Here is a 27530-nt window from a genome sequence, read left to right as displayed (position 1 = left end):
GACATTTGCTGGCGTAGCACTGTGGCTGTTGATAATGTTGCTGCTGCTCGTCCTGTCAAGAACCGTACAGGTTATATTCATCGTCACGTAGCCGAGTGGCAGAGGGCGAGCGGCGCGGCGAACTCGCCATCTGGGCCATGAGGTGGGGGGCTTTCTCTATCCAGGCGGCGCCCACGCTGCCAATCGCCTCAATCCTTGCCCGATGGCGAGTCTATCTATCACCAGATCGATCCGCGGGGAGCACCCGTCCTCGCATCATGTTCCACGTGCTAACCCGGTCACCTTTCATTGCGCTCCCCTCGCCTTGCGTGGTGCCCCCCCGTCAACAGACAGACCTCGAACGAGACAGTGGGCGGCGCGTCGTTCAAGGTGCGGGAACCCTGGAACCATCACAAAAGAGGGTGGCTGGTGCAGGGCGGCTCTCAGCCACTGAGAAGACGGCCCTGGCGCCGAAGGGACGGTGGTCACGCGCGGGCTGCGATCAGGGCGGGCGGGTCATCCCCACCGGAGCTTGGTGCCCAGGGCAGCTGAGTGCTCCAGGGATGGAGCCCTGGAGCCAACTGCCCTGTAGGTACTGGACCCCTGGGAGGCGCTGAACTTTTCGCGGCTCCAGCGCTCTCCTGCACGACACCCAGGGCAGGCACCCGAAGGCCCGATTTTAGCGCGGGGGAGCCGCCCCGAGCCGACGCGGCCAAGCGCCCACCTGCCAGTCCGGGTGCCTTGATCTCAGTCCACCACCAGCCTCCAAATATTTCCTGCGCGTCCCAGCCACCCCGCCAAACCACAAGCTCGCCCTCACGCAAACCAACAACGGCCAGCCAGCCAGCCTTTCGTCGCCCGTTGAAAGAAAACCGCCGAGTGGCCCAGCAAGGTTTGTATTCTGCATTCTCATCCTCCGTTGCGAATGCGGCTTTCTCTTCCCGTCTTTTTCTCCCAGCCTCGATCGGTCGAGTGCCGTTGATTCCAGCTCTCACAGATCTCGCAACCTGCGTTTGCGCCCTCACTTCGTGCATCTCTCCACACGCACACAAGCTTCCATTCCAGCAAGCCAAAAACGTGCATCCCCGCTTTGCGCTGAGCACACATTCCTGCGGTGGCAGACTGCCGGTCTGTCTTGGTCTTGAATAAGAAGCCTTGTCAAGATGCGCTGCTCTCTTCCAATTGTTGCCGTCCTCGCGGCGTGCTTCACCACCGCTGCTGCGCTCCCCCAGTCGGGGATGAAGATCCGCGCCGCGGACGCCACCACCGACAAGAAGCCCAAGTACTCGGTCGTGCCGCTCGAGCCTGGTGATAACCATTCGGGCGGTGGAGGCGGTGGCGGTGGCGGCGGCGATGATAATACCAGCACTGGAGGCGTTACCATCATCAAGACGGTGACCAAGACGTCGGAGCCGACCACCGAGGTCATCACCAAGACCGCCGAGCCGGAGACTGTCACCAAGTCGATCCCGACCACCATTTCGGTCATTGACATGACTGGAGAGCCGACAACCACGGTCACCGTCACGCCCACGCCCGTGCCGCCACCAACTACCACCACGCGACCCTCGACGGCGTCGCCTCCTCCGGTGTCAACCCCGCCTACATCGAGCGAGAACTCGACCGCCACCTTCACCAACAAACCTTCCACGAGCATCCCGCTCTTCACGACTAGCAGCACTTCCGCGGCACTCACCACCACCGACACCGTCTCGACGCTGCCCACAAGCTTCACCAGCATCGTCACGACACCAACCACATTTGCGACCATCACCACGACGCCTCAGTCGTCCACCTCAACTCGCACCTACGACGACGGCCAGTGGCACACCACGTACCCTGCCTGGAACGGTACCATGACCTACCGCTACCGGCGGCGCTCTTAAGGCCCTCGCGCCAACCGTCGCCATTGAGAACTAGAACATTGCCAGACTGTCCTTGTCTTTCATGGCTCGGCAGCGATGCGAATTTGTTACACACAGCATATGGGATTGCGCAGGAGTTTCATGGGTATCAGCATAGGAGCGTGCATGCAGCGGGCGCCAGCCATGCTGCAACGCAGACCAAGCGCTGGGATGCGTCCTCACGTAGTTACGCTTAATAATACGATAGACATACATGTATACAAAGTATAGACTGACCTTGCCTCGTCGACGCAAGTGATTCCGAATGTGTTGCTGTCGGCGTGCCGAGTACGAGCTGCACGTCGTGTGTAAGCCGCCCGAGGCATGTCGCATGAGTGACGCGACGCTGACGAACCATGATGATGAGTCTTTGCACCGACGTGCGAGAGCCAGGCCGCACACGCAACGATCGGAACTTTTCCGACCATAGAGCTCCATGTCGTGCATGTCCTTCTATCCGGGGCATCCCCTCCCCGCTTGAACGTCGCACTGGCCACTTTGATGGGCTGATGCCCCGAGGATGCGAGACTCGACGCCGGACGGTTTCAACTCCTCCGCTCCCGCTGAAAAAACCCATACTGCTTCGTACGACATGAAGAGGGAGGCATGGTCTATAATGTAGAAGCACATGCCTCCGAGCAAGGTGGAGCGTACGTACGAAGGAGCATGCGCCAGGGTGGGAATTCCGCTTCATGCCCCATCTCCAGACTCACCGCCACGGACAATAGTAGTGGTCTCCACGCATCGATTGCTACGATCGTAGTCCAGACGAGCACCGCTCTGAGTAAGACAAGTCGGTGAAGCGACGCCCCAGAGGTTATTCTCGGTGCCCAAGCTTATTGTCCCATCAAGGTGCTGTATGCCAAGACTTGAGTACCGCGTTTCTCTCCGAGGCGTAGGCTCGTAGCTTCGGTACCGCATCTCGAGGGGTCCTCCCAATCATGGGGGACGCCCCGGCTCTGCATCACCGCTCCTCCGGTGCGCGGCCGCCGCCCCGTCAGGCACGCGCATCAGAACAGTGCAATGATGATCACACCCTGTCGTCAGGCAATCGCGCAAAGCCTGCCGCACGCACGCACGCGCTACTGCAATGGGCAACCAGGGAGGACAGGGGCAATCACGTACGCCTACAGAGGTACTACGCACAGTCAGGCTCTGCGTCTCTCCAATGGCGGGCATCCACGTCCCGGGGAGAGGGACCATCCCGCCGCGTGTGGACCCCCGCCGTCCGATTGCCCCCCGGGCGCGCTGGGCAGCAATTCACGCACAACGTACAAGCCTGCCGCAAGAGAATTGGCGTGCATGTCAAAGATTGGGGAAGGGAAGAAAAAGCCCACGCCTACGCTCGGTTGCACACTGTTTGATATTCTTGCTCCAGACATAGATCGTTTTCTGAGATATTACATCTCATAGTGCCGAATCTTGCCTGCGCAGACTGAGACCCCGAGTCGGCCGTTCGTTGCTCACCCTTCTCCGCCTCCTCGGTGCTGAGTTCATCGGGCCGCGACCCCACTTATCCGGCCGCGCCTCAGCTCCGGACCCGTCCGCAACGTGCCGAGAGATCGGAAACCCCCTACCCTAAACACTCCGGCATGCGCTCCGGGACACCATCATTTCGCAGGCGCGGCCTGCGCAGCAACAGTTTCCTGCTCTTCCTCATAGTAGCGAGCCTGCTCATTGCCCAGCCCTTCGCGCAATTCATCACCACCACGCGGCCCGCCCCGGCCACACTGCCGGGTCAGAAGCCAGACAGCAGCACGCAGCGCAAAACCAGCCAGCGCGTCGCCGCCATGCCCGGTAGCGTACATCGCCGCGCCGAGGCCGTCGGGTCGGCGTGCTCCAGCGAGGGCCAGTGGAACTGCATGACGCGCTCGTGGCAGCGCTGCGCGGCTGGGCGGTGGAGCGAGGTCGTCAACTGTGCCAAGGGAACGGTGTGCGCACCCGCGGGCTTAACCAACGACTTTCGCGTCCAACATGACGGGTCCGTGGACGGAAGCGGTAGGGCGGGAGGGAGCGGCGGGAGCGGCGGGCTGAGCACGGGACCGAGGGGGTCGACGAGCGTGCCGCTTCTTGGGGTTGTAGTTTTACTCTGGGCGTTTTACGCGTGACACAATTTTGATGCGCCGAGTATCACGGATGGCGCATGAAAGCGTGCTCATTAAAACGTAGACCGCAGCATCAGGGAAAAAAGGGCTTCGAAGTTGCCATGTATATACACGATCACGCAATTAGAGGTAGAGGCAAGTCTCACAATTGGAAAATGCCCGCGTTCTACATAATACGTACTCGTTGCTGTCTACCGAGCCACAACCTCCCGCATGTCAAACCTAAGCGGTGCAAAGTCCTCACACTGACGCAGGGCCTGGTACTCGCCGACCAGCCTGCCGCAAAAGCCATCATTCTCTCGCACCTCGGTGAAGCCTACGGTAAGGACAACCTGCGCGCCCTCGTCGAACAGTCGTGCTACGTCGGCAGCGGCGGGGTAGTAGAAAGTGCTGCCGTCAAACGGCGGACCCCGGTGCGACGCCCACCATGCCAGGCGCATGAGGCAGAGGTCCGTCTGCAGGAAGGGGAGTCCGTCTCGCAGCGCGTCCCAGACGTGGCCGAGACGCAGCCCATCGGGACACATTGCGCGACCGGAGCGCGTGACAACGGTATTGTTGGCGCGACGGCGGACGGTGACTAGGCCGATGGACTTGATGGGCGTTGTGCTTGGGACCAGCATTCGGCGCCAGCTTGCCTCGGCGGCGCCAAGACCCTTGTGCCTGTCGACTAACGCCTTTGCCGAGAGGATAGGCGTGTACGGCAAGGGACCTGGGCCGGAAGGCGGCTCGATCAGATCTGGGCATGAGAGGCCGACGACCTCCGGCGCGATGCCCTGCTCGGAAGCAGCTTGAGAAGCACGCCGTGGCCACGACAATTCGGAGAAAGACCAGGGCTTGAAGCGAAGCTCGGCCTGGATCCGCGGCGACGAAGCAATGAGACGGCGCCAGGTTTGGCAGACGCGCTGCGCGCGGCAGAGGATGCTCCTGCCGTCGAGCTCCAGCAAGACGAGCTCCAAGAGCTCCGAGACCACGAGCAAGCGGTTGGCGGCAGTGTACATTGGAAGACGATACCTTGGACCTCGAGTTGTGAATCACAACTTGACACTTGATCCGCGTGAATCATTCAGTTTCAGAGTCATCTCAGGCCGGGGCCATAGAACCCAACTGCGGCACCAGCGGAGAGGCCAGGGTTGCGCATTGTGAGGTCTTGTCGCCTGCGCACATCGGCGACTGCATCAAGCTTTTTGACTGGAATGCACGGGAGCTACGGAGTAGCATCAAACGCCTGTCAGCATCTCGTCTGACCGATCATTTCTAGGAATGAGTGAGCGAGAGTGCATCACGCTTACGCTCCCACAACTCTGTCTTCTGTGTGCCTGCATCACCTAGCTGTGCTGTACTGAACCAACAGAGATGCGGCGAGTTGGCTGGCTGCCAACTGAACAGACGCCGCCATAGAGTAGTGCTAAAGTCTCGTCAATTCTCAGATGTCGCCTTTGCACCGTATGTGACACCATTGAAGAGGCGGCAATAGAGTTTGGACGAGCGCGACGCCTGCCATGGAGTTGTCGGAAATCGGAACACAGCCAAACGCAGCGTCAAAGGATCTCGCCTCCCGCTATCATGGCGTGCAGGTCAGCCTGTCCACGTGTAACCTGCGCGGAGCGAAATGCGATGGGTTACGCAGAAACGGCTTCCCATGCACAATTGACCACTGCCCACTCTGTCGGTGCCATGCATGAGCTTCTGCCGTTGGTTCACCGTCTGACCGATCGCCGCGACAGGTCGGGTGTCTGCGCACGACGCTCCGTTCGGCATGCAGGACGTATGCCCCTACATCGTACCACTTTTCGCGAGGTACTTGGGATTGCCCGACTCGTCGTCCGTCCGCCTCGCAGCAGCCTATTCTTTATGGACCCTGGGACGCAGATGCAACGAAGAGACGCATCTTAGACCGGGTGCGGAGTTGGACGAATTCGGGGTGTCCCGCCCGAACGCCTCCGCCGGCCAGCCGAAAACTGGGGGCCCTCGGGCACGCTCAGCTCTGAGACTGGCCCAAAGACTTATCACCGCCGTTTAGATGCTGCACGGCGGACCTTGCGCCACGTGGACTCGGAGAATCTTGGCCAAGCGTGACGGATGAATGCGTTGGCCGATTGCCATCCCTCCCGGCCGAGTTCAAATGGCCAAAGATGCGGGGACATGGCATCTCGCGATTTCTTGTCTGCCCATAGCATTCGCCCGTCGACATCAGGATCAAGACACAGCTCGCGCCGTTCAACGCCATGGCGTCCAAAGGTACTATTTTGGTCACCGGCGCCAACGGCGGCCTCGGCTCCGCAATCGTTGCTCATATCCTCAAGACGCCAAATCTCGCATTCGACTACACCGCTGTATATGCGGTCCGGAAGACCGAAACGGCATCGAAACTTCAGTCGGCACTGAGCCGAGCCCCCGATGGGCACAAGTACGATACGCTGGATGTTGATCTCAGCTCCATCGCAAGCACCAAAGCAGCGGCTAAGAGAATCAATGAGCGCGTTGCGAGTGGGGAGTTGCCGCCCATCAGGGCGCTCATCCTCAACGCTGGCTACCAGGAAGGTGCCACATTGGTCAGTCACGACTGAGACTGCGTGCTAGCAATGACGCCAGCTGAGACGACCAGTAGACGATGAGCACCGATGAGTTTGAGATGACTTGGCAAGTTAACTTCCTGTCCAACTTCATCCTGTCGCTGTTGCTCCTGCAAAGCATGGACAAGAAGCATGGCAGGATCCTTATACTCGGAAGCTGGATGCACGAGTGCGTTTCCTTGACTTGGTCAAAGACGGCTTCTCGTGAACTAGGCGGCTGACCTGCCCGCAGCGTCGAAGACCCGAGGAACACCTCTGGAGGGAATACTGTGTATCAGGACCCCAAGTGGCAGAACCTGCTCCCAGACATAGATGCTGTCGCCAGAGGCAGATGGAGCACGCCCAACGACGATCCTTCTGAAGCCTCCGGCTTCCGCCGATATGGAGCAAGCAAGCTTTGTGCCGTCATGCTCATGTGAGTTGCTGCAGTGAGGAGTACGGGCCTGAGTGCCTAGATGTATGGCTCTGACAGCATCGGCAGGCACGAGTTAGTCGATCGCGTAGCTCGCGACCCTGCATTGGGCAATGTATCTGTCGTGGGACTGGACCCCGGCGGCATGCCTTCGGATCTGTGCCGCCGGGCAGGCTTTATGGTCAAGACGGTGACCATGGGGTTCATAGTTCCGCTGGCGGCGCCTCTCATGGTGAGGTTGAGTCCCAGCGGCCTGATTCGACCGACGTGGAAGAGCGCGGCCGACGTGATCCGCGCATGCTTCGAAGTCGAGCCACCCAAGGGCAAGCTTCTGTATCTTAACGGTACTGATGAGCTCGAGACAGCCAAAGACGCGCGGGACAAGGGGAAGAGGCAGCCTGTGTGGAGATATGGGCTCGAGGTCGCTGGCATCAAGAGCGGCGATAGCGCATTGGCGGACTGGCAATGAGCTGGGCTACCGTAGGCTCGAAACCTACCTATTCAGCATGCTAATGAACTTGCCGTGCGTGGTCACTCACGCATCAAAGCCTTGCTGTGTTGTAACAATTTGCCTGCATTGGTCGATAACTCGCTCGGCATTGCCGCACCTACCGAAGGACTGCACTAGTGACAAAAGGTCCCGTTGGGCTGCCTCTGCTTGGCGCGGCTTCGAATAGACGACATTTCGCGATATAACGTTTGGACCAGTGTGATGCTTGTGCGGTCGTCGTCAAACGCCGATGCGTGGCCCTACCGACGAACATGTGGCTGCGCCACTGGACGCTGTGGGCCGAGGAGGCAAGCGACTTGCTGGTCGTCCCTCGACAGGTGAGGGAGGAGTGAATCAGCGGGAAACCTGTGTCCGCAAAGTGCCACTGACGAAGAACGGGTGGAAGCATGCAATCCAACACGAAGATGACAGGGAGATGCGTCTGCAGCGCAGCACGGAGGTGGAGCTCGATTTGGCGGAGGCGACCAGGCCCTGAAATTCTGAAACAGGCGCCGTCGCCTGTCGGGGGAAGAGCGACTGCGGGACCTGGCGATCCTCCTGCACCTCCTGCACGCGCCAGCGAGCAGGTTGGCGTGGCAGGTGCCAGGGAATGCCAGGGAAGCAGGCAAGAGCAGGCAGGAACAGGCTTGCCAAAACAGGTTCGTCCACGAGGGTGGTGCCAGGGTTGCATCGCGCCTGCTTGGTTCACTGTATTTCATTTCCTTTCCTTGCAGGCGGCGACTGTTTGTTTGTTCGGTTCCCGGCCCTGGCAGGAAGGAGCCAGCCGTCGACGACGCAGGAGGCAGGAGTGCAAGCGCACTCACCTGCCTCGGAAAGCGCGACTCACAACTCCCAGACACCCGCAAACATCACATGATGGGGCCCGCAAGCCCTGGACACCTGGGCTCGCTGGAGTTTCATTTGTCAGAGCAGAGTCTGCCGCACCTTGACCGTCCATGCCTACCTTATGCTTAATTCATCGTCCCGGAGAGCCCGACATGCCAGGATTTCTCTGGAGCACGAGACACCAGAGCTTCGAGTTCGAAGAGCCCGTCGACGCCACCAGCGAGCATCAGCCTCGCCTAAAAACAAAGAAAAGCGCAAGACGTTCACAACAAACCTCGCACCGCCAGTCAATCGCCGTCCAACAGCGACCCTGAAACACGACGGGACAGCCCCGGCCCGGCGGCTGTTTCCATGCCCAGGCTGGCAATCACTCTGTGGGCGGCTCTCTGGTTGGCTCTCCCGCCCCGGACCGCCAGTGACGAAACGGGCGCCCCTCCATTCGTTTGGGCCGTCTGATGTGGCCTGAAGAGGACCCTGCAGCGCCGCTCCTCATCACACGCTCCGTAGCTGCGCCTTTAATATCCCGGCGAGGGCGACCCGCGGTTGTTGGTCCCTGCTTGCCCTGGCCTCGCCGTCCGTGCGACGAGTGCGATACGGATCTTGGTCAGAACCGTGGCTCGAGTGGCTGCTGGCGATCATGAGCAACGGCCAGAGACGCCGAGGAGACTGGGGCCTGCCGCCCGCATATGCCATCCGGCCCTGGACTTGTAATTGTTGGCGATGCAAACCGGGTGGCTTCCCCAGCACGAGTGCGGATACACGCGAGTACAACTACCGGCAGTCCCCCGTTCCTCGCGCTTCCCGAGAAATAATATGGAGTGATGCCGCGCTTGCCAGCAGTCTCTCGTTGACACCGCTTTTCTTTTGTCTGCTTGCCGGATCTGCAAAGCAGGGTTGACAGACTGCGCCATCAACCCCAGTCCTTTCGACACCTTCGACAGCATCTGAGGCACAGCCAGACTTTGGCTTGCAACGCGCCGCGCCCCCGCCGTCCGATCGTTCTTCTGTGTCGTACCCGTCGCCGAGCATTGCCGTGTACATCATAGGCCTGACGTCGACAGACATCGCCTCGCAGGCCAACCTGATCACACGACCTTTTCGCGGCTCGCGCGTCTTCTCGCCTCGCGAAAGGCCAGGGCCGGCACGGGAATCTGAGCACAGGCCGCCGCCGTGGAAAGCGCCTATCCTTCGCCAGCTCTGCCAGCTCACGGGGACGCCCCGCTGCTTACGCCAGGCAGCCCGACAACCTGGCATTGCTGGCCAGGCCGGAGCTCCTGAGACTGCCCGCCGGGTCGACTTACAAGCACTAGCAGTGCCACCAGCGTCAGCTTCCAGAAAAAGAACAGCCGTTTCAACATCCACCACCCACTCGTCGCCGCCACCATGTGGGACCGCCTGCGAACAGCTACGAGTACGGCTACCAGCGCAACCGCCACTCCAGCATCTGCGGCCACCACCAACACCGCCTTCGCATCAGCGGATGACTTCCTTCACCATCCCCCTCGTCATCACGCCGCCTCGTCGTCGAAGCCTCGCCGTGGCGCCTCCGTCAGCAAGCATAAGCAGAGGATCCCGCGCATCCGCAGTCCCAGGTCGCGCCGTCCTGACAGCCTCGACGATCCGCTCAACGCACTGGGCATCTCGCGCAACGGCCCCTACAAGCTCGAGGTTCGCAGGGGCAAGGTCGTGCCCCGGCTATCTTCTGTCGACGTGTGAGTGCAATCGAGCTCCTCTTTCTTTCCTGTCCTCACCCCCCCACACATGTCCCCCTATCTGTGATGCTCGCCATCCTCTGGCAGCTGTCGATCCCGCGCACGCGAGCCCAACGGCCCTGGTGCCTTGGATGCCTGTTACGCGCAACATTGCGACGTCAGTTGCCCAGCCTCAGCCCTCGACCCTGTTTGGCAAGGTGGATTGCCCCTCGTCGCGCCAATTAGCCAGATGCCAGGGGGACCACCACCCATGCACGGCACCCATCCATCGTCATTCTCATCGGGTGCTGTGGCCTATTCTTGTCGCCAGTCGGAGCTGTCGAATGAGCCGATGACCTACGCTTTGTTGCGGGAGACTTGCTCATGGCCAGGCTGCGCCCGGAGCCCGGAGCGGTCTGCACGATCCCGTGACGAGTCTGCCTCTTTCTTGCACACACATCCAGACACGCAACTGCAAACAAACAAGCTGACATCTGCCCCGTTCTGGCCCGTGTAACAGCGTTCTCCCTTCTCAACAGCAGGACCTATTGGCTGCCCCAGGTCGCGAGCCACCCCCACGAGACCCGAGGCGACGGCTCCAACAACACCACCAGCTTCATCAAAGCGACTCGCACTGGCGTCCTACGTCGTCAGTCTACGACGATAGCGACGACACCATCAAAGACGCCGACCACACGGGCCCCGTGAAGCAGGCTTCCGGAGACATGTACAGCCGCCCAGCTGCTGAGGAGCAGGTTTCTCCTCCCAGCTCTCCCGAGCCGGGCGCTTTTCACGGCGGGTGAGTATCCTGCTCGGCATCCCCAAAGCGCCGCACTCATAACACAGAGGCTGACCGGACTGTTGCAATCAGACATGCAGCTGGCGACGTCTCCCCCATCGACGAGGAGCTGGATCGCTTTCAGCAGCAACTCCTGGGCGGCCCCTTACAACAACACCCAGGGCGTCCCGCTTCTCAGCAGCAGCGAAGCCAAATCCCATCGCTGCAGCACGCCCATCACCTACCGCGGAGTACACTCGGCCCCTCGGCCCCTCAGTTACGACAACCCACGCCCGAAAGTCGCGCTTGGGAGCGCCAAGTTCATCCTGGGCAGCGCCCGGCGCCGCATCAGAACACAATGGCCCGGGAGCGTGCCGTCGAACCGCCGAACCCGCCCCAAGAATACGGCTCTACCACAGTAATCACAGCTCCCGCGTCGAGCCACCGCAACACGCCGTCCCCATCGTTTGGGCAGCGCATGCGATTCATAGGACGAAGCAAACCCGAGCCGCTTGACAGCCGACCACCGTGGCATGGAGCAAGTGGTCGGACGAAGCTGATCAAACCCGTACGTGACGATCTGAAGGCTGGCCCTCTTCAGATTCCCCGGAAGAGTAGCAAGCGGACAGGTCGTGGCGGGGTGCCCATTTCGACAGGCGCTCATACCCCGGGCGGCCAGACTACATCTGAAACGCCAAACGCCGGAGCCACTACAGCTCAAGCGCGCACGCTGCGTCCCCTCCCGTCCGACCAAGAGGCGGCTAGAAAAGCTATGGGCCCGTCGTGGCATACCCAATCCCCTCCTCAATTTGACGCCGGGGCGCATTCGTATCCCAGCCCACCCGACACGGATTACCTTTCTCCATCCCCTCCAGCTGCGGCGTTTCAATCGTGGAATCCCTCGGTGGCACCACGCGGTGTCTCGCCAGACGTGCAACCGTCGAAGCCTATCAAGCGGAAGCCCCCACCCGGTGCTTCCACTTCCTCGACCGGCGCGACCTTGTCTCACTCTATCGGCCCAAGCGCAGGACCGTCGAACGATCAAGACGCTTGGGTGCAACCGCCGTCACGATTCAGCGTCACGACGTATGCGACATCGAATCCCGGCTCGCCTCGACAATCAGTGGACGAGCCACCCGTTCCAGCCCTGCCGGCGCTGGCGACCTCGGTGATGGACCGACGACGGCCCGTCGCTGGGGAGCACAATGATAGAGCAACGCCCGAGCCCATCGTCATCTCGATGAGCAGCCCGTATTCCGCCTCGAGTCATGAACCAGTCCACGAGCGCACTGCGCATGCTCGCATCGCCAGCGAGAGCCAGCAGTCTGATCGCCGGTCATCCGTCCTGTCCATGGCGAAGCCGCTCCCTCCGGCCCCGCACGAGCAGTCATCATCGAACGATCGTGTCGCCAACTTGAATGCGCAGATTCAGGGTCTGGTGCATCGACGGATCAACATTACTAGGAGCATCAAGCAGATGACGGAACTTATGCCGGCCGACAATCTGCTGGCGAGCGAGGAGGTGCTTCGCAAGCGCGAGGTCGAGAAGCAAAAGGTCGATACCCTGAGAGGGGAGCTCGCAGAGGTGCAGCGGGAGGAATACGAGCTGGGCCTGAAGCTACACCGGGCGTACAAGCGGCTGGACCAAGACGCCGAGTATGAGCCCACGACGCTCTGGGTCAGGAGGGTGACGGGTTGACGCCACGAAGAGCTTTGACAATGTGTACTTTGTCGCATAGGCGACATGTTTTACGAGTGACGAATGGAATGGTCTCACATGGTCTCTGAGATTTGGCCACAGAGTGCCCGTAACTCGCGGGCGTTTCCCCAGTATACGATGCACCAGAGTGCTTCACCATGCTCAGAAGCTTTCAAACGTGCACGCCGGATCAATAATCTTGTTTGCTTGCTTTATTGAGCGCCCGTCTCCCCGCAGCGCTGCGCGCGCACGTGAGAACCGTCGCTATTGGAATAAAACCTCGCGTGCATCAAATATGAGCCATGATAAGAGTATGTAGTAGCCCTCTATGAGATATAAAACCGCCGCGGCCATAATGGAAAAGAAGATGAGGTGCACGAAGAAGATGCCGATCCAGGGTCGCAGGCGCGTCATGAGAACCTGTATGATGTTGGTCGCGGAGGCGAGGACGAGGTGCGAGTGGAGGAGGAGGCCATAGAGCGGGACGCGATGCCGGGTCTATTGGAGAAGCATCCACCATCTGTGTAGCCGCGGCGGAGGCAATGGTCAGCACGGTCATATAATCCATCATCATCATAATCGTCGGCGTCGGGCGAGGGAATGGGAAGTGCAGCCCAGGGGGCGGGAGGGAGGTGTGACGGAGTGGGCTGGGAGTAAGGGGGTTCACGACTCACCCTCGTCGCAGATAGATCTCGAGGGCGTACATGATGTAGACGAGGGCCTCGAAAGCAGCGATGAAGACGACTCTGCGCGGAGAGCCAGACGTTAGCTGCGCGTTCCATGAGACAGGGGACCTACCCTGATGTGGCAGAACTGGGAAGAACTGTCGTCACAGAATGGTAAGAACAGAGGGTGAGGGAGCAGTTAGCCAGAGCAATTGACAGGCGTAGGCATTGGAGCAAAAGGCAAAGCAACACGTACATTGGTAGGTGAGCAACGAGGCTGCCGGACGAGTAGCTGGGAATGTGGTATCTCTTGGATGTAGGGAACGAGGACATGCCAAGAGGGGGAACGCTATCGCGGGACGCCTCGCGGCGGGGAGCGTGGGCATACCTGGCCTCAAGTACCCGGCGGGTGTCCCTTTGCGCTGTATGCCGTGGAGTCTTTGTCTAAGTGAGTTGGGCCTTTTGTCATTGAGGTGGCAGGCATGGGTCAGGCTCATAAGTTACGAACAAGGGCAGGACGGACGAGGAGACGGGTGTACTTGACTGCTCCCAATGGCGGCTGGCTACCTGGGTATCTATGACCGAGGCCTCGTAGCGGGCTCGCTCCCAGATACGTAGCGAGAGTAACACGACAAATTTTCCTTTGCAGGATCCCATTGTGGATGGATGCTCGTGCTGTCCTGCGGTGAGGAATGGTTGACAAAGGAGGGGGTCCATTAGCACAATCGGCGACACATGTACGTTCGTTGTGACACCTTTTCGTTTCTCCGAGAAACACTTTCTTTTGTCACTGAATAGCCTCTACGTCTTTGTAGAAGCGGTAGGTTTCTTGTTCATATCATCACCACGAGTGAACATTCAGTCTGAACGGTCGCAAGACGACGTCGGGAGTCTGGACAAAGGGGCATGGAGCACAAAGGTCTGCTGCCATTCGATTGTTGCAATCGCATGCTGCTGGGATTTGCGGCAGAGGTATACACTCCTTTGTGCCTGGAGGACATTGAGGAGGACAGCGCCATTCTCGTTCAATGGCAGGACCATCCTGTTGGAGTTGGGCTCTCTCCACCCTCTTGGATCCGAAAGGACTCGGGGTTCGATACAATACACCGGAAATCATGCAAGAGAAGTCGCGATTCACAAGTCGCACCTCTGCCGAAATACACAGAACTCTCCCAGAGCGCCACAATGCAAAAGCAGTCATTAAATGTCCTATAGATTTGGTCTATAGCCTCTTGGTCGTCATTCAACTTCCTGTGCCAGCCATAGCCCGCCGCCCCTGTCGCGCAGACGCGAGTCGAGAGCAGTGTGATATCTACAGAGAAAATAGCTACATCGCTCCACAGAAAGAATATACATGCGCCCCTTTAAAACTCGCACAACATGCCGACATGCCATGAAATTGATTTCGTCCAGTGAGCCGTGCTGCCCCCCGGCGAAAAAGGGGGGAGGCGGAAACTCGCCGCTCACGACGTCTTCCAGTGCAGCCAGTCGACGACGACCTTGTGGAAGCGGTCCGGGTCGGAGATCTGGGGCGCGTGGCCCAGGTCGGCGAAGCGCTGGAGGGTGCAGTTGGGGATCTGGTCGCAGACCTCGGGGCCCAGGACGTCGAAGTGGCCGAGCTGGGCAGCGACGGCCGGGGGCGCCCACTGGGAGCCGATGGCCGTCTTGTCCTTGTCGCCGACGATGAGGAGGGTGCGGGGCTTGATGTCGCCAAAGTAGTGGGCGACGGGCGAGGTGAGGACCATGTCGACGATCTGGGCCTGGTTCTTGATGTAGGCGTTGCGGCGGGAGCCGTTGTAGATGTTGACGAGCATGTTGACCCAGGTGTCGTAGGCGGCCTTCCACTGGCCGACGTAGTAGACGGCCTGCTCGTAGCCGCGGATGCTCGTGTAGGTGGAGGCGGCCTCGGTGACGATGGAGTCGTCGATGCTGATGTAGGGCACGCCCTTTTGCACGTAGTCCTCGAGGCCGACGGGGTCGACCATGACCATCTCGTCAATGGTGCTCGGGTACTGGAGGCCGAAGCGCGCCGTCATCATGCCGCCCATCGAGTGGCCCAGGACGGTGACGTTGCCGACGCCCAGGGCGTTGAGCAGGCCGCGCGTGTTGTAGGCGAACTGGTTGAGCGAGAACTGGTACGCGTCGGGCTTGGTGCTCTTGCAGAAGCCGATCTGGTCGGGGGCCACGACGCGGTAGCCGCGCGCCGCCAGCACGCGGATCGTCTCCTCCCACGTCGGGCCGCAAAAGTTCTTGCCGTGGAAGAGCACCGCCGTCTTGCCGTTGGGCTTGCACGTGGGCTTGACGTCCATGAAGGCCATCTGCAGCGCCTGGGCCTGGCTCGTGAACTTGAACACCTGGACGGGCCACGGGTACGTGAAGTTGGACCCGTTGAGGTCCTCGGGCCACGGGCCCTTGTCGATGGTGCCCGTGGCGGCCGTGGCCTGCGCGAGGGCGCCGCCGGCCGAGAGTGCGACCGTGGCGAGGCCGGAGAGGAGAGACAGCTTCATCTTGAGGGCGTGGTCGGTCGATGCAGCGGGAGCGGGATGGGGATGAGATGAGAAGCTGCGCACGCGTGAAACGGCACACGCACACACGCACGAGAGATGAAAAGAGACTAAACGAGCGTCTTGAAGGTGAGGATGGAAGAAGTTCGCGAAAAGAGCGGCGCGAAAAGCTTCACGATGCGATGTGCGGCCAGACCTTACTTAGCTCCTGCGTCGCGCCCGCAGATGCTGACATTGCCATACTTGTACTCGGCCCGGCTACCTCAGTTAGCACCACCCGCTGCCTCCCAGAGAGACGAGCGACAGACAGCCATGGATGGATCCTTGGTTCCTCGGAGGGCAGGCCGCCCAGGCTCTCCAGGGAGCGGGCGCCGCTAGCACTCGCAATGCCCCATCACCAAAGCGGCAGCATCCATCCACTATTGCTCGTCGCCCACAGCGGGTTGCCACATGGGACGGCACGACAATGCCGGCAACAAACGAAGCTGTGGCTTCGTTGCTGCTCATCCACGCTGCAAACTGCGAATACGTACGAGTAATGTCGCCGCCGCGCAATCTCTGCTGCCCGCTCACTCGCCGTGGCGCTGGCCAAGACGGAGGCGCTCGTGCCGCATCTTACATGTTCCCACAGTCCTGGGGATCCCGTCGACCATCGTCAACGAGAGAGGCTACAGCGGGAGTCGGCCTCGTTCACGTCTGAGTGGCTTGCCCTGCACGTGGCCTCTCGAGGCAATATTCGAATGCGCATCCCACGCTTCCCCAGGGTCCCTTGACGGACAGCCATGTCATGGTCCTTGTCGCTGCTTGCTTGGCAGTCAACCGCCCGCAGACATCACCGTCGTTGTAATTTCCGCGGTCGCCCTCCCCACACGCTTTGCCGCCTCAACCGCCCTGATGTGGCGCCGGATCCGGGCCGGCGACCTCGCGTCTCGCACGAAAGCTTCGTGCGACCGTCGACAGACGGGGTTGGAGACAAGCACAATGTCGGCAGAATGCGCCATAGGCCACTGACACCACAGTCATAGTGAGCCTTGCCAGGCCACAGCCTTGAGTCTTGCCTTCCCTGGCCGCAACCGCTGGGGCGGCCACTTCTCCTCCTCGTCCATATATCACTCACTTCTCGGATCAGCCGGAGACCGTCCGCCCAAGATCCTTCAGTGGTCGTCGAGGTCTAGCCGCTGGATAAATAGAGAGCCAAGACTCGCCCGAAATCACCAGTGCCGTGGGTTGCTCAGGCGCGAGTGACAAATGGATGGAGCCTTTGACCTAGTGGCAACCGCGCCCCTCTCTCGCTGTTGGCAAGGGCTGGACCCCTGCCACTAAGTTGTGGCAGCAGGAACCCATACGTATCGTTACAGCGGGTTGGCACCTCCGCTCGATCAAGGTTCCTCTTGTTGTCGCAACTCTCTGAGCAAGCCCGCAATCACTCCCGTCCGAGATTGTTGATGATCGGCCACTTTGCTGCCTCCAACAACCTCGAATAACCTCGAATACTTGAGATTGGAATCTCACGTTCACATCCAATTGACGATTGACGACTCACCGGCTGGAAGGTTAAGTTGGGGCTTGGTGAAATCCCCGCCACCTCGTCACTGTGGCTCGCGGATCTCGTGCAACGGGAAGGCCACTTCGCCCCCAACCCTCCCGCGGAGGGCACGCCAAACCGCAGGTACGGGACACACTCCACAAGCTCACCGGCTGTGGCGGCCGCGGACCCGTTTATGGGTATTTGGACGGGCCAACGGGTTCGAGGTCGATGGAACGACGGCAATGTCTCTGGCAGTCGTCGACCTGCTGACAATTCTCAAGACCCGGATGGAACCGACGGAGGACCCATTCGTTAGAGCCCGCGCACAAATCTTTGAGGACTTTCCCACAATTCTTTCGAGTGCGCGCCTCCGTAAGAATCCCCGGTCCCTAAATTGGTCTGGGTTGGCGTGGCGTCGCCGGCGCCGTTGCTTTAGGACAAAAGGACCGCTGTGGCGCCGCGGCACCGACAAAAATATGTCGGCTCGGTTCGTGAATACAAATGTCCGCGGGGAACTGGAGTCTATTTCTCTCGGTGCCGATGCCAGGCCGACCGCTTGTGAGGGCATACAAGAGACTGTTGACCTTCATAGCTAAGGGGAACCCGCAGGAGTGCTTGCTTTCTTCGCAGCCTGAACCAGCTCACAGCCTCGTCTCATGGCGCCGTCTCAGGTGTCATCAGCAAGACGCAACCATGTTTTGACAGAAGGGGGCTTGGGGGATTCTGCAGCAGCGACGGGACCAACTGCCTCGTCTGGGTCCGCGACCGGGACCAGGGTACCTTTGCCCGCCGCGACCCGAGTGGGCCGCGGACAGGGAGCATGCAGCTGGGATGGAGATGACTTGCTTGGACAGGGGTGCATCCTTGCCCCCACCGATGTTGCTCTCAACGTCTTGGAGCTTTGCCGACGGTCTGATAAGCGGCAACGGCCAATTTTTCGCCAGTGTTGGAGACACTCGACGAGATGCTCTGCTCGGCGAAATGCGACTGGGGCATCCAGCAGTTCCAAATTCGAAGGCGCCCGGTTGCGGCTGGCGGCACGAGGGGACTCTGCTAGTGTTCGGAACTTTCTGGAGATGCATGAGGTTCCTGCCCTGGTTCATCGCATCGTCGCAGATGGGGCGAGAGATCTCCCTTGCCGATCACGGCTCAAGGAAGCAGGTTGGCAGGGACGAGTTCGGTGCTGATCCGAGATGCCTCCATGCCTTCCAGCCTTGCTGGCGCGCGAAGGATGAGCGTTGCTGGGGCGGACGCGGCGAACCACATGGCCAAGGCCAGCGAGCAGCGCTTGTCAAGACCCCCTGTGTTGTTCATCAGCATCGGATTTCGTTTCCTAATGAGATTCTCGATGGCACGGCATGATATGCCCAGGATAGGATCGTGTCAGCCCCAGGCACAATGCAACACCCCGCGCTCAGGATTGCCCTTGACCCCGGCTGGTGTCTTGGATCTCGTGGCATGCCTATTTTGCCGCGGACGAGGAAGCAATAGCTTCACGGCGCAGCAGCAACGTGAGCATTCCTGCGGTGGATTGATGCCGTATAACCATTGATTTTTCGCCACCAACTCGATTTGCCGGCGAACGGTTCTGCAGGTCCCCCAGACAGCAAAGACGTGAGTTCAGGGGGGGGCGAGATTTTAGCCCCTGCCGGCCCTCGCTTGGAGTTGGCTCCTGCTGCATGAGTGCCGCCTTCCAGACTTGGACGGCGGCTCGCTGGGATGGAAAGAGCGACGCCGGCCCGGCACACTTGGCAGGCAGTTAACGCGAAGGCAGGAAGGAACCGACAGCGCTAGCGAAATACGGGCACGGTACTGGACACGTACGTACTCGTACTTCGCATGAGCGCCCGAACCAGCAACGCATCAAGTACTGCGCACAACATCGCTGTAGGTATTGCACTCGAGCCGATGCTCGTCCGAGGCTGGGGGCAGTGCCTGCCTGCCTGCCTGCGCCCACGCCCTCGCCCACGCCGACCTCCACGACCTACACCAACAAATTGTCACCACCAAGCAACAACACCCTGGAACCCACTTGGGCCGCAGTCCAAGACGGGTGTCTGTTCGCGCCTGCCCCCCGTGTCCCCATCTGCCCCCACTACCCGCGTGGCGTTTAGCCCTCTCGTCATCACCGCACATTGCCTAGAGCGCAGTCGCCATGGAATCTGCGGCCAACCTTGGATCCTTGGGCGGCGTCGCGGCGGCTGCCAAAGCCGGCGATTTTCCTCGCCAGCGTCTCCTGCCACAGGCAGCGGCGCCTCAGGACTCAGGAGGACGGCGCCACTTTCGGATCCCACTCCGCCCCTCCCTCCGGCGCCTCCCCTCGGCTGCCCGTCCTTCATTCCCCCTGCCCTGGCGTCGACCCGGAGCGGCGCCAGATCGCGACGCCCAAGCCGTGATTTTCACCACTACGCGCAACCCGTTCGTCCTGGGCCCGGGGCTAAGGCAGCGCTTTGTGTCACTGTGGCCTGACGGGCCGCCGATTGCTGCCCGCCCTCCGGCTTGCTCGAGTCCCTTTTACCCCGGGAATTGGCCACCGTCGAGCGATGCCCATCTAGCGTCGCAAAGAGCCGGCTTGTTCCCGACTCTCCTGGTGCCGTTATGGGGCTTACGAGCGCTGGAATCGTCTCGTCGGACTTGTGCGGCGAAGCTGCATGGTGGGCTAGCCTACTCGAGGACGGCGTCTTCGGAGCTCGCCCATGGTCCTTAGTTCCCCCCATATAGGTGAGATGCAAGACCAACCTGGCCGCCCTGGCCTGCAGGGCCTTGTCTGGGTTGGGACAAGCTGGGATTGGTGGCTTCTTCTCTGCAGATTGTCAAACGCTTCTTTTGATGGTTAACTCTGGGCGCCTCCCTGCCACCTTCGCCTGGGAACGATTGTATTACTTGGCCGCCGGACTCGTCTGCCGCCGTTGCAACCACACCCTGCCCATGGCCATGGTGTGATTCCCGGCGCCATCCTCATATACGGTCCATCCGCACGCACATAGGTCTTGACTGGAGCACCGCTTCGTCAACAGGCCAACAGGCTCTCGAGACCGTCGTTCGTTTGTCTGCCAGCGGGACTTCGGCCGAGTGCCTTCTTCTGGCCCGCGTGTTGAGTGCCTGACTACCGACTACGGCAAGGACGAGTCACGGAACCCTACCACGAACCGACGATTTGTCTTGAGCAACCGCGGCATCGAAACATGGCCACAAACAACGCCGTTGCTGGCGCGGGCAACATCCCCGGCGCGAGCAACGCGGATCTGGTCCGGATTCCCTGCATTGTCTTCTTTGTCGTCACTCCCATCTTTCTTGGTATCCGGCTATGGAACCGTGTGTCAAGACGGACGGGCCTTGGATGGGATGACTGGACAATACTGGTGTCGTTTGTATGTCGGCCCCGTGTCTGCCATTCCGTGGTTGCAAGCTCACAAACAAGCTATAGGCCTGCACCTTGGCAGTACAGATCCTCATGATGCTATCATGCAACTATGGATTCGGCAAGCACATCTACCATCTGTCCAAACCGAATAAGTTGATGGCCCTCAAGGTGCGTCCCAATCCTCCGTCCGGCGGTTGACATTGACTAACTTACAGTCTTCCAGCTGTTCTATGTCGCCCAGATCTTCTACAAGCTTACCATCAACCTCACCAAGGCTTCAATCCTGCTCCTGTATCTCCGCATCTTTGTCCAGAAATGGTTCCGTATCAGCTGCTACAGCATGATCGGGATCGTCATCGCCTACATGATTGCAACCACCGCGTCCGCCATCTGGCAATGCAATCCCATCTCCGGCGCCTGGGACAAGTCGAGCAACCCTACGTGCATCAGCCTGACCAAGAACTGGTACGCCAACGCAGGCTACTCCATCGCCACCGACGTTATCATCCTCTTGCTGCCCATGCAGCCCATCTGGTCGAGCAAGCTGCCGGTGAACCAGAAGAGGGCCTTGATGCTGGTCTTTGCTCTTGGTGGCTTGTACGTTGTCTCCAGTGGCATCCTGATTCGAACTCACCATATGACTAACGCTTGCCAGCGTCACCATTACCTCGATTCTGCGAGCAACGACGCTCAACTTTTCTACTACAAGCCCTGACAGTACTTGTACGCTCTCTCCTCTCGTCTTATGGATACCCGTTTCTCTAACCTGCTTTCGCAGACGACATCACGTCTACCCTTTGGACAATGATTGAGGAGAATGTAGCCATCATCTGCGCCTGTCTCCCCATGTGCCGCATCATCCTCGCCTGGATCTTCCCCAAGGCCTTTGCCAATGCCTCGTCGGCGGCCACGGGTTCTCACGGGCCTACCTACACCTTCGGCCAGAAACGCAGCGCTGCCAACTCGCAAAACAGCGCCAACCGCGAGTGGAAGCCATACTCGGGCCCGCATGAATCCAATGGCATGTCTCGAAGCGTCGTTCAGCACAGCGACGACACGAGCGAGGAGTTTATCCTTACCTCGGTGCACAGCGTGAACAACAACACCACGATCCAAGACGATCATGCGATTCGCAAGACGACGCAGTACGCCGTCTCCTACGAGAGGGACCCCTACAACGGCCGCGCTTAAGTAACAGGAGTGCGGGTAGTGGACGGGATCATTGGCTTTTTGAAAAGTTTTCTGTCATCAAAAGTCTTCATACCCAGGGAGCGAGCGGGTCACATTCTTGTTGTAGATTCCTTGCGATGTATATTTCTATTGATGATGACGACTTGGCGGTGGCCACGATACATACACGGCGTGTGCGATGCCGCACGTGAGCTCTAGATATTACAGCGAGACATAGAAAGATACATGATGTGTTCGGCCAGGGCAACTGTCTCCATATTAGACGACGCACGTCTCTTCCTCTCGAATCATTCACCAGGACAAGACAAGATGTGAAAGACAGAGAGGCAAGGCAAAGCCTGACCGGTTAGAGGCATCGTCCAGAGAACAGTTGACCTGGCGAACTTTTGGTGCCGCGTCCGCGACTCCGCGTCTGCCCGCGGCGATCCGCCTCAATATAAATATATATTATCAGCCCACCATCCCCCGCGCGCGCCGATACTTGCCCAAGAGGGAGCGATTTGCGCACAGACTTGACTTGACCTGCATGTCCACAAAAGGTCTTCAGGCAAAAACGGCCAGCCGGCCGAAACCTGCCATGCTGCCGTGCCTTACAAGGGTACAAACAAGCCTTGCAAACTTGCCTTGCAAGGCTACCGTCCTGCGTTGGTTGACTTGACAAGATTGGCGGCGACCAGGGGGGGGGGGGGGGGGGGGCAGGAGGCTGCAATTGACCGAAAACGAAAAAAGCGCGATGCACAGATCTCGAGAGCGCAATGGTTTGTGATATGTGGGTATGTCTATACATGCACGCAAGTGCACAACTTTATGATACAGTGTGTTGGACCTTCAATGGCAATACGGCCGACTCCGTTAGCTCATGCCCTCCATGAACTCGACGCGGTCGAGCAGCATCCCTCTGTAGCCCATGTACTCCTTCAGGCCCTCCCACTCAGGCCCCGTCTCCTCGCCGTGTCGCCACGGCTCTTGGAAGCCCCATGCGCACGCCACCTTGTCGAGAGCCCGTCGCTCGTCCTCGCGCAGCCAGCGGTACCGGAGGGGCGTGCCAGGCGCCCAGGTGACGCGCCGCATCTGGTCCTTGTTGCTGAGCTTGGCGATGAGGCCCAGCGAGCCGACGACGAAGAAGTATCCGGAGATGCCCGCGACGCCGATACCCGTGGCCGTGGTGACGTCCATGGTGTTTTGCCAGTAGGCGGCGTAGGCCGTTGACAGGCCGAAGATGCCAAAGGGGAGCGTGGCCAGGCCAATAGCCGGCGCAGTCGCGTTCTTGATGAGCTTCTGGCGCTTGAAGGCGGGGACGCAGTAGGCGGCGTCGACGATGCCGAGAGCAGCGTCGAGGTTCTTCGCGTCGACGGCGGTCTGCAGCGCGGCCTCGGCCACGCCAACCTCGATGGCGCGCGCCGCGGCGTTGGGGTTCTGTGCGACGTACTGGATCTGGCCATCCTTGACGACGGGCTTCGGTTTCGAGGCGTAGAGCTCGAGCACCGAGGGCAGGGACTCGGGGCGGCCGAGCTGCGACTGGACCTGGACGTACGTCTCGAGGAACTCGGGCGTCATCTCGACGTTGGGGTGGTTGATGATGGTGTACGCCGCGTAGGATATCCGGTTGACGGCGTCCTGCAGCTTCGCGTCGATGGGGAGCCGCGTGCCCGTTCGCTCGGCGCCGAGTGCGACGAGGCGCGAGGCCGACGCCTTGGACTGGGCCTCGGCGCGCTTCAGCTGGGGGTGCAGCGCGGCGGCGGCGCGCAGGCACGACTGCAGGGCGGCGGCCGTGAGCTGCTGCGCGGGGATGCCGTCGACGGAGAGGAACTTGTTGCGGCTATCCTCTGCGACGTTGGCGAGCTCGCGCGGGTCGGTGATTTGCGGCGGCGACGGCGCTCCCGAAGCCGCTGGGCGTTTTGGTACCGCCTCGGAGCCGGCAGCGGCGGCGGCGGCGGGTGAGGTTGCGGCGGCGACGGTAGAGGACCATCGTGGAGCAATTGAGCTCCATGCTGGTACTATGGAAGGCGAGCGGGTTTGTGAAGTGGCGACCTTGCTGAGGAAGAGCCGTTGCGTCGTGGCGTGGCCGGCCTGGACCCTGGTGAAGGCGCAGGAGTCGCAGACGAAGCCAACCTGTCGGGGTGTTGCCCGCCGCATTGTGACGAGGTGCGCAGTCGACCCTGACTGGTTTGACCTGTCTAAACGAGGACGATTCGGAGTCGGATTGAGCGTGTAGGTGGGTGAGTCGGCGGCGTCGAGGTCGTGGATGAGGCTGGCTGCGATGTAGTTATGCCGGAGCAGAAAGAAATCGCCCGGAGAATTGGCGTTGGGCGGTTGAGGCCAATGGGGACGGGGCAGGGGTTTAACCACGAGGCGAGGCTCTGGGCTGGCTCCACCGGGCCGTCTTGCCTTCCAGGCTGGCTGCAGGTGAGGTGGTCCCCTACAGCGTCAGCTTGGGCGAGACACCTCAGGCGGTTCGTGCCAGTCACATCCTGAATCAACGACTGCACGGTATAGTGCATAAGGAAGCAAGGCCAATTATTTTTAAACATCAACTGGAGCAAAGTTCATTTACCCAGAATACTCTTCTTTAAATCCAAAGTTTCGGACTCGTTCGCCTTGTATACACAGATCGAGCCGCGCGTACGGGGCACGTTTGTCCACCATCAGTGCTTCCTTCGCCAGGCACCGGGCCAAGACCAAGTCGAAAGCGGGGCGCCTCAGTCAGCCACTCCATGCGCTACAGCGACGCACCTCTCAGGCGACACCCACTGTTCCGCTTTCTGCGAGCAGCCCTGATGACGAAACCTCGCGCCAGCTCCATCATCAGCCCTCCGACGTCCCTCACGGCGGCCGCGCCATCCTCCCTCCTTCTGTGCTCTGCCGTTGACAGCACCGCGCGTTACCAACGCTCTCGTCTACGCTCGTGTCGTCGAGGCTCGTCGTTCTCTCGCTTCGCACGTTCGGCACCGGCCCTGTCAGCTTTGGCCCCAGCCTCTCGCTGCAACCACTCGATCGTCTCGACGTCCACGTTTGGCTGCCTCGCGAGGCCTGCCACCCGGCGACGATAGGGCTCATCCGCACAACACATCACCATGCCTGCTCCTCCTCCTCCGCCGCCGCCGCCTCCACCCCCAGGCGGTGGTGGACCGCCTCCTCCCCCGCCTCCCCCTCCTGGGGGAGCTGGGCCGCCGCGACCTCCTGGCGGCGGGAACAGGGTGAGAACCTGCCCGCATTGCTTCGACTTCCACGAGGCTATGAGCTAACCGACGTCCTAAGAATGCACTGCTCGCCGACATCTCCAAGGGCAAGGCGCTGAAAAAGGCAGTCACCAATGACCGTTCGGCGCCCGCTCTAGCCAAGAACAACTCCTCAGCCGGGCCGCCGGTAGGGGGCGCCCCCCCGATCCCCGGCGGCCTCGCGCCTCCAGTTCCGGGAAACCGTGCCAGGAGCAACAGCGATCAGGGCTCCGGACAAGCTGCCGCTGCTGCGTCGATGGACGCGGCGCCGCAGCTGGGCGGATTGTTCGCCGGCGGCATGCCGAAACTCAAGAAGCGCAGCGGAGGCGTCGATACCGGAAGAGCGAATAACGATTCTTCGTACCTGTCCGACCCAGGGGAATCCGCTCATTCCGCACCGAAACCTCCTGGTGCGTCTGCCCCGAGACCGCCAGCTGCCGCGGCTCCAGCTATCCCCGGGCGGGGACCGCCAATTCCACCTCCCGGAGGTGTCAACAACTTGAGGAAAGTGAGCGCGCCTGCAAAGGGCCCCCCACCGCCGATAGGGAAGAAACCGCCTCCGCTGCCTACATCTCGGAAGCCGTCCTCAACAGGCAAGCCGCCTTCTGCCCCGGCGCCACCTCCACCGCCGCCGCCGCCCGCAGCGTCCGCGCCGACACCTGCTGCACCACCACCTCCTCCGCCGCCAGCGTCTGCCCCGAGCCTGCCAGCAGCGCCGCCGCCACCTCCTCCTTCGGCAGCTCCCCCACGTCCGAATCCTTCGCCCGTTCCTCGAACACAGCCTCCGCCTCCGCCTCCTCCCCCGCCTCCGGCTTCCAACGCAGCGTCGGCCCCGTCGCTTGCCGTGCAAGCTGCCATTCGGGCAGCCGAGCATTCCACCCCAAGCGCTCCGCCACCTCCTCCACCCCCTAACGCAGCGCCAACTCCTCCGACACCGACTTCTCCACCTCCGCCGCCAGTGTCGCGAACCAGAGGATCTTCTCTCCGACAGTCGATGCTGGATCCGAGCGCGTTCACCCTGTCTTCTAATGGCGCCAAGTCACCGAGTCCGAGCCGACAACCGTCGCACTCTCCAACTCTGAGCGGTGGTGGCTATGGCGGCAGCGGTGGCGGTGGAGGTGGCGACCGCTTCGTCGTCAACGACTCAAGGTGGCAGTTCAAGTCCGAGAGCTTGTTCCCCAAGCCGCGAGACTTTGTCGGTGGTCCGAAGAAGTATCGCGCCGGCAGGGGAAGCAGCGTGCCGTTGGATTTACATGCGCTGTAAGCGCAAAGCGGAAGTGTACAGCGTCTCCGAACTACCAAGGTGTATAGCCCTGCAAAACGCTGGGGCTTGATAGCAAATTAAAGGCATATGTATGCGTTCTCGTACAGTCTTGCTGGTCCATCAAACCAGCAGGTGTACCGTTAACCATGTTCAGTAGTACTACAATCCGACCACGGTCTTCAGCGACGGACAATGTGCCCAGAAATGTTTTCGACAGCTCTATAATGTAGCTTGCATGTAGTATGATACATGTGGGACAGATACCCACGGATATGGTACAGACGTCGCCGCTGCAAAGTCGCTCATCCCCGGCCTTTGCCTTACATGGACTTGAGGTAGTTGGCCTCCTTGATCTTGGCCTTTCTCTCCTTGCGCATGGCCTTCCTCAACTCCTCGCGCTTGTCCGCTGCCTCGATGTTGTGCTGCACGCTGCCGCCCGCCTCGCCCGGCAGATTGACCGACTGGTGCTGCAGAGGCACCTTTGGCGCCAGCGCCTCGAGGTTGCCCTCGGCCAGGAGCTTCGCCTCGAGCGTCTTTTGCCGCTTGGCCGCTAGTCGTCGCTGCTTTTTGGATTTGGCTGCGTTGAGGGTTCAGGTTAGCGCGCAGAACTTTTCAATCCGTGCATGAAAGCTCCGGTCCATCAAGCGACAGCTAGTCTGGCAATGAAGGCAGCAGAGACGTACAAAACTCGTCGCCGGCGTTCTCGTCTGCGGCGTCGGCGCCCTTCTTCATCACGTCGAGGCACGACCACAGCCACTCCGGGTAGTCCTCGTCCTTCAGCGCCACGGGGTCCTGCCCGCCCTTGGTGAAGTTGAGGCCGCTGAGGACGGTGCCCTCGGGGCAGATGGACCGCGGTGCGGCGGGCTTGCTCGAGGCGGCGGTCGCATCGCCGGCGCTGGTGACGGGCGTCGAGAGCTTGGGCTCGGCGGAGCGTATTTGCGCGGAAACCGAGAACTGCCGCGCGAGGGGCAGCAGTTGCCGCCGCGAGATGGCGGCGCGGCAGCACCGTGTGCAGAGCATGGTGATGGCTGTGGAGGAGGAGGAGGAGGTGGTGATGGTCGGAAGCTATGCGTGGATGCGGTCCGGGAGACGAGGCTCGTAGTCGAGAAATTTTGGTGGTGGTCGAGGAGCCAGCCAATGGGACCCGCCACAACGCCAATTGTCAGCCTTGCGCGCCAGCTCTACAGAGGACGGACCGCGCTCTGGGCAAGATGCGTAACAAAATCGCAAGAGGATAAACGAGAGGAATCAAAGTCGTTTGGCTTTCAGTTTCATTGGCTCTCGTACTCTTATATACACACTCGTACAGGACCAGAGAG

General features: G+C 60.6%; 10 protein-coding genes across 10 annotated transcripts; 6 read left to right on the top strand and 4 right to left on the bottom strand.

Moving 5' to 3' along the window:
* Positions 1-1217: 1217 nt before the first annotated feature.
* PLICBS_007334 (uncharacterized protein) lies at positions 1218-1865 on the top strand (the record flags this gene model as incomplete). The annotated part of the gene is made up of 1 exon (XM_018320763.2): positions 1218-1865. One exon carries the CDS (start codon positions 1218-1220, stop codon positions 1863-1865), a length of 648 nt encoding a protein of 215 aa, XP_018180660.2.
* Positions 1866-4179: 2314 nt separating this feature from the next.
* Positions 4180-4986, bottom strand: PLICBS_007333 (uncharacterized protein; the record flags this gene model as incomplete). The annotated part of the gene is made up of 1 exon (XM_018320762.1): positions 4180-4986. The coding sequence occupies one exon, from the start codon at positions 4984-4986 to the stop codon at positions 4180-4182; it is 807 nt and encodes a 268-aa protein (XP_018180659.1).
* Positions 4987-6213: 1227 nt separating this feature from the next.
* Positions 6214-7442, top strand: PLICBS_007332 (uncharacterized protein; the record flags this gene model as incomplete). Its single annotated transcript, XM_018320761.2, has 4 exons — positions 6214-6540; positions 6597-6730; positions 6794-6976; positions 7043-7442. The coding sequence occupies 4 exons, from the start codon at positions 6214-6216 to the stop codon at positions 7440-7442; spliced, it is 1044 nt and encodes a 347-aa protein (XP_018180658.2).
* Positions 7443-9692: 2250 nt separating this feature from the next.
* On the top strand, positions 9693-11200 carry PLICBS_007331 (uncharacterized protein; the record flags this gene model as incomplete). Its single annotated transcript, XM_065601155.1, has 3 exons — positions 9693-10021; positions 10521-10799; positions 10849-11200. 3 exons carry the CDS (start codon positions 9693-9695, stop codon positions 11198-11200), a joined length of 960 nt encoding a protein of 319 aa, XP_065457227.1.
* An 818-nt stretch (positions 11201-12018) lies between these two features.
* PLICBS_007330 (uncharacterized protein) lies at positions 12019-12477 on the top strand (the record flags this gene model as incomplete). The annotated part of the gene is made up of 1 exon (XM_065601154.1): positions 12019-12477. One exon carries the CDS (start codon positions 12019-12021, stop codon positions 12475-12477), a length of 459 nt encoding a protein of 152 aa, XP_065457226.1.
* Positions 12478-14605: 2128 nt separating this feature from the next.
* Positions 14606-15649, bottom strand: PLICBS_007329 (uncharacterized protein; the record flags this gene model as incomplete). The annotated part of the gene is made up of 1 exon (XM_018320760.2): positions 14606-15649. One exon carries the CDS (start codon positions 15647-15649, stop codon positions 14606-14608), a length of 1044 nt encoding a protein of 347 aa, XP_018180657.1.
* A 4710-nt stretch (positions 15650-20359) lies between these two features.
* PLICBS_007328 (uncharacterized protein) lies at positions 20360-21729 on the top strand (the record flags this gene model as incomplete). Its single annotated transcript, XM_018320759.2, has 5 exons — positions 20360-20545; positions 20602-20706; positions 20762-21135; positions 21194-21261; positions 21317-21729. 5 exons carry the CDS (start codon positions 20360-20362, stop codon positions 21727-21729), a joined length of 1146 nt encoding a protein of 381 aa, XP_018180656.1.
* An 852-nt stretch (positions 21730-22581) lies between these two features.
* PLICBS_007327 (uncharacterized protein) lies at positions 22582-23865 on the bottom strand (the record flags this gene model as incomplete). The annotated part of the gene is made up of 1 exon (XM_018320758.2): positions 22582-23865. The coding sequence occupies one exon, from the start codon at positions 23863-23865 to the stop codon at positions 22582-22584; it is 1284 nt and encodes a 427-aa protein (XP_018180655.2).
* A 938-nt stretch (positions 23866-24803) lies between these two features.
* Positions 24804-26211, top strand: PLICBS_007326 (uncharacterized protein; the record flags this gene model as incomplete). Its single annotated transcript, XM_018320757.2, has 2 exons — positions 24804-24926; positions 24988-26211. 2 exons carry the CDS (start codon positions 24804-24806, stop codon positions 26209-26211), a joined length of 1347 nt encoding a protein of 448 aa, XP_018180654.2.
* A 320-nt stretch (positions 26212-26531) lies between these two features.
* PLICBS_007325 (mitochondrial 54S ribosomal protein mL54) lies at positions 26532-27231 on the bottom strand (the record flags this gene model as incomplete). The annotated part of the gene is made up of 2 exons (XM_018320756.2): positions 26532-26788; positions 26895-27231. The coding sequence occupies 2 exons, from the start codon at positions 27229-27231 to the stop codon at positions 26532-26534; spliced, it is 594 nt and encodes a 197-aa protein (XP_018180653.1).
* Positions 27232-27530: the final 299 nt, after the last annotated feature.

The sequence above is a fragment of the Purpureocillium lilacinum genome (assembly GCF_023168085.1).
Source record: "Purpureocillium lilacinum CBS 284.36 DNA, scaffold_5, whole genome shotgun sequence".
In the NCBI taxonomy this organism is placed as follows: Eukaryota; Fungi; Ascomycota; class Sordariomycetes; order Hypocreales; family Ophiocordycipitaceae; genus Purpureocillium; species Purpureocillium lilacinum.
Note: the sequence above shows the minus strand (reverse complement) of the source record. Positions and strands in the feature narration are given on the sequence as shown.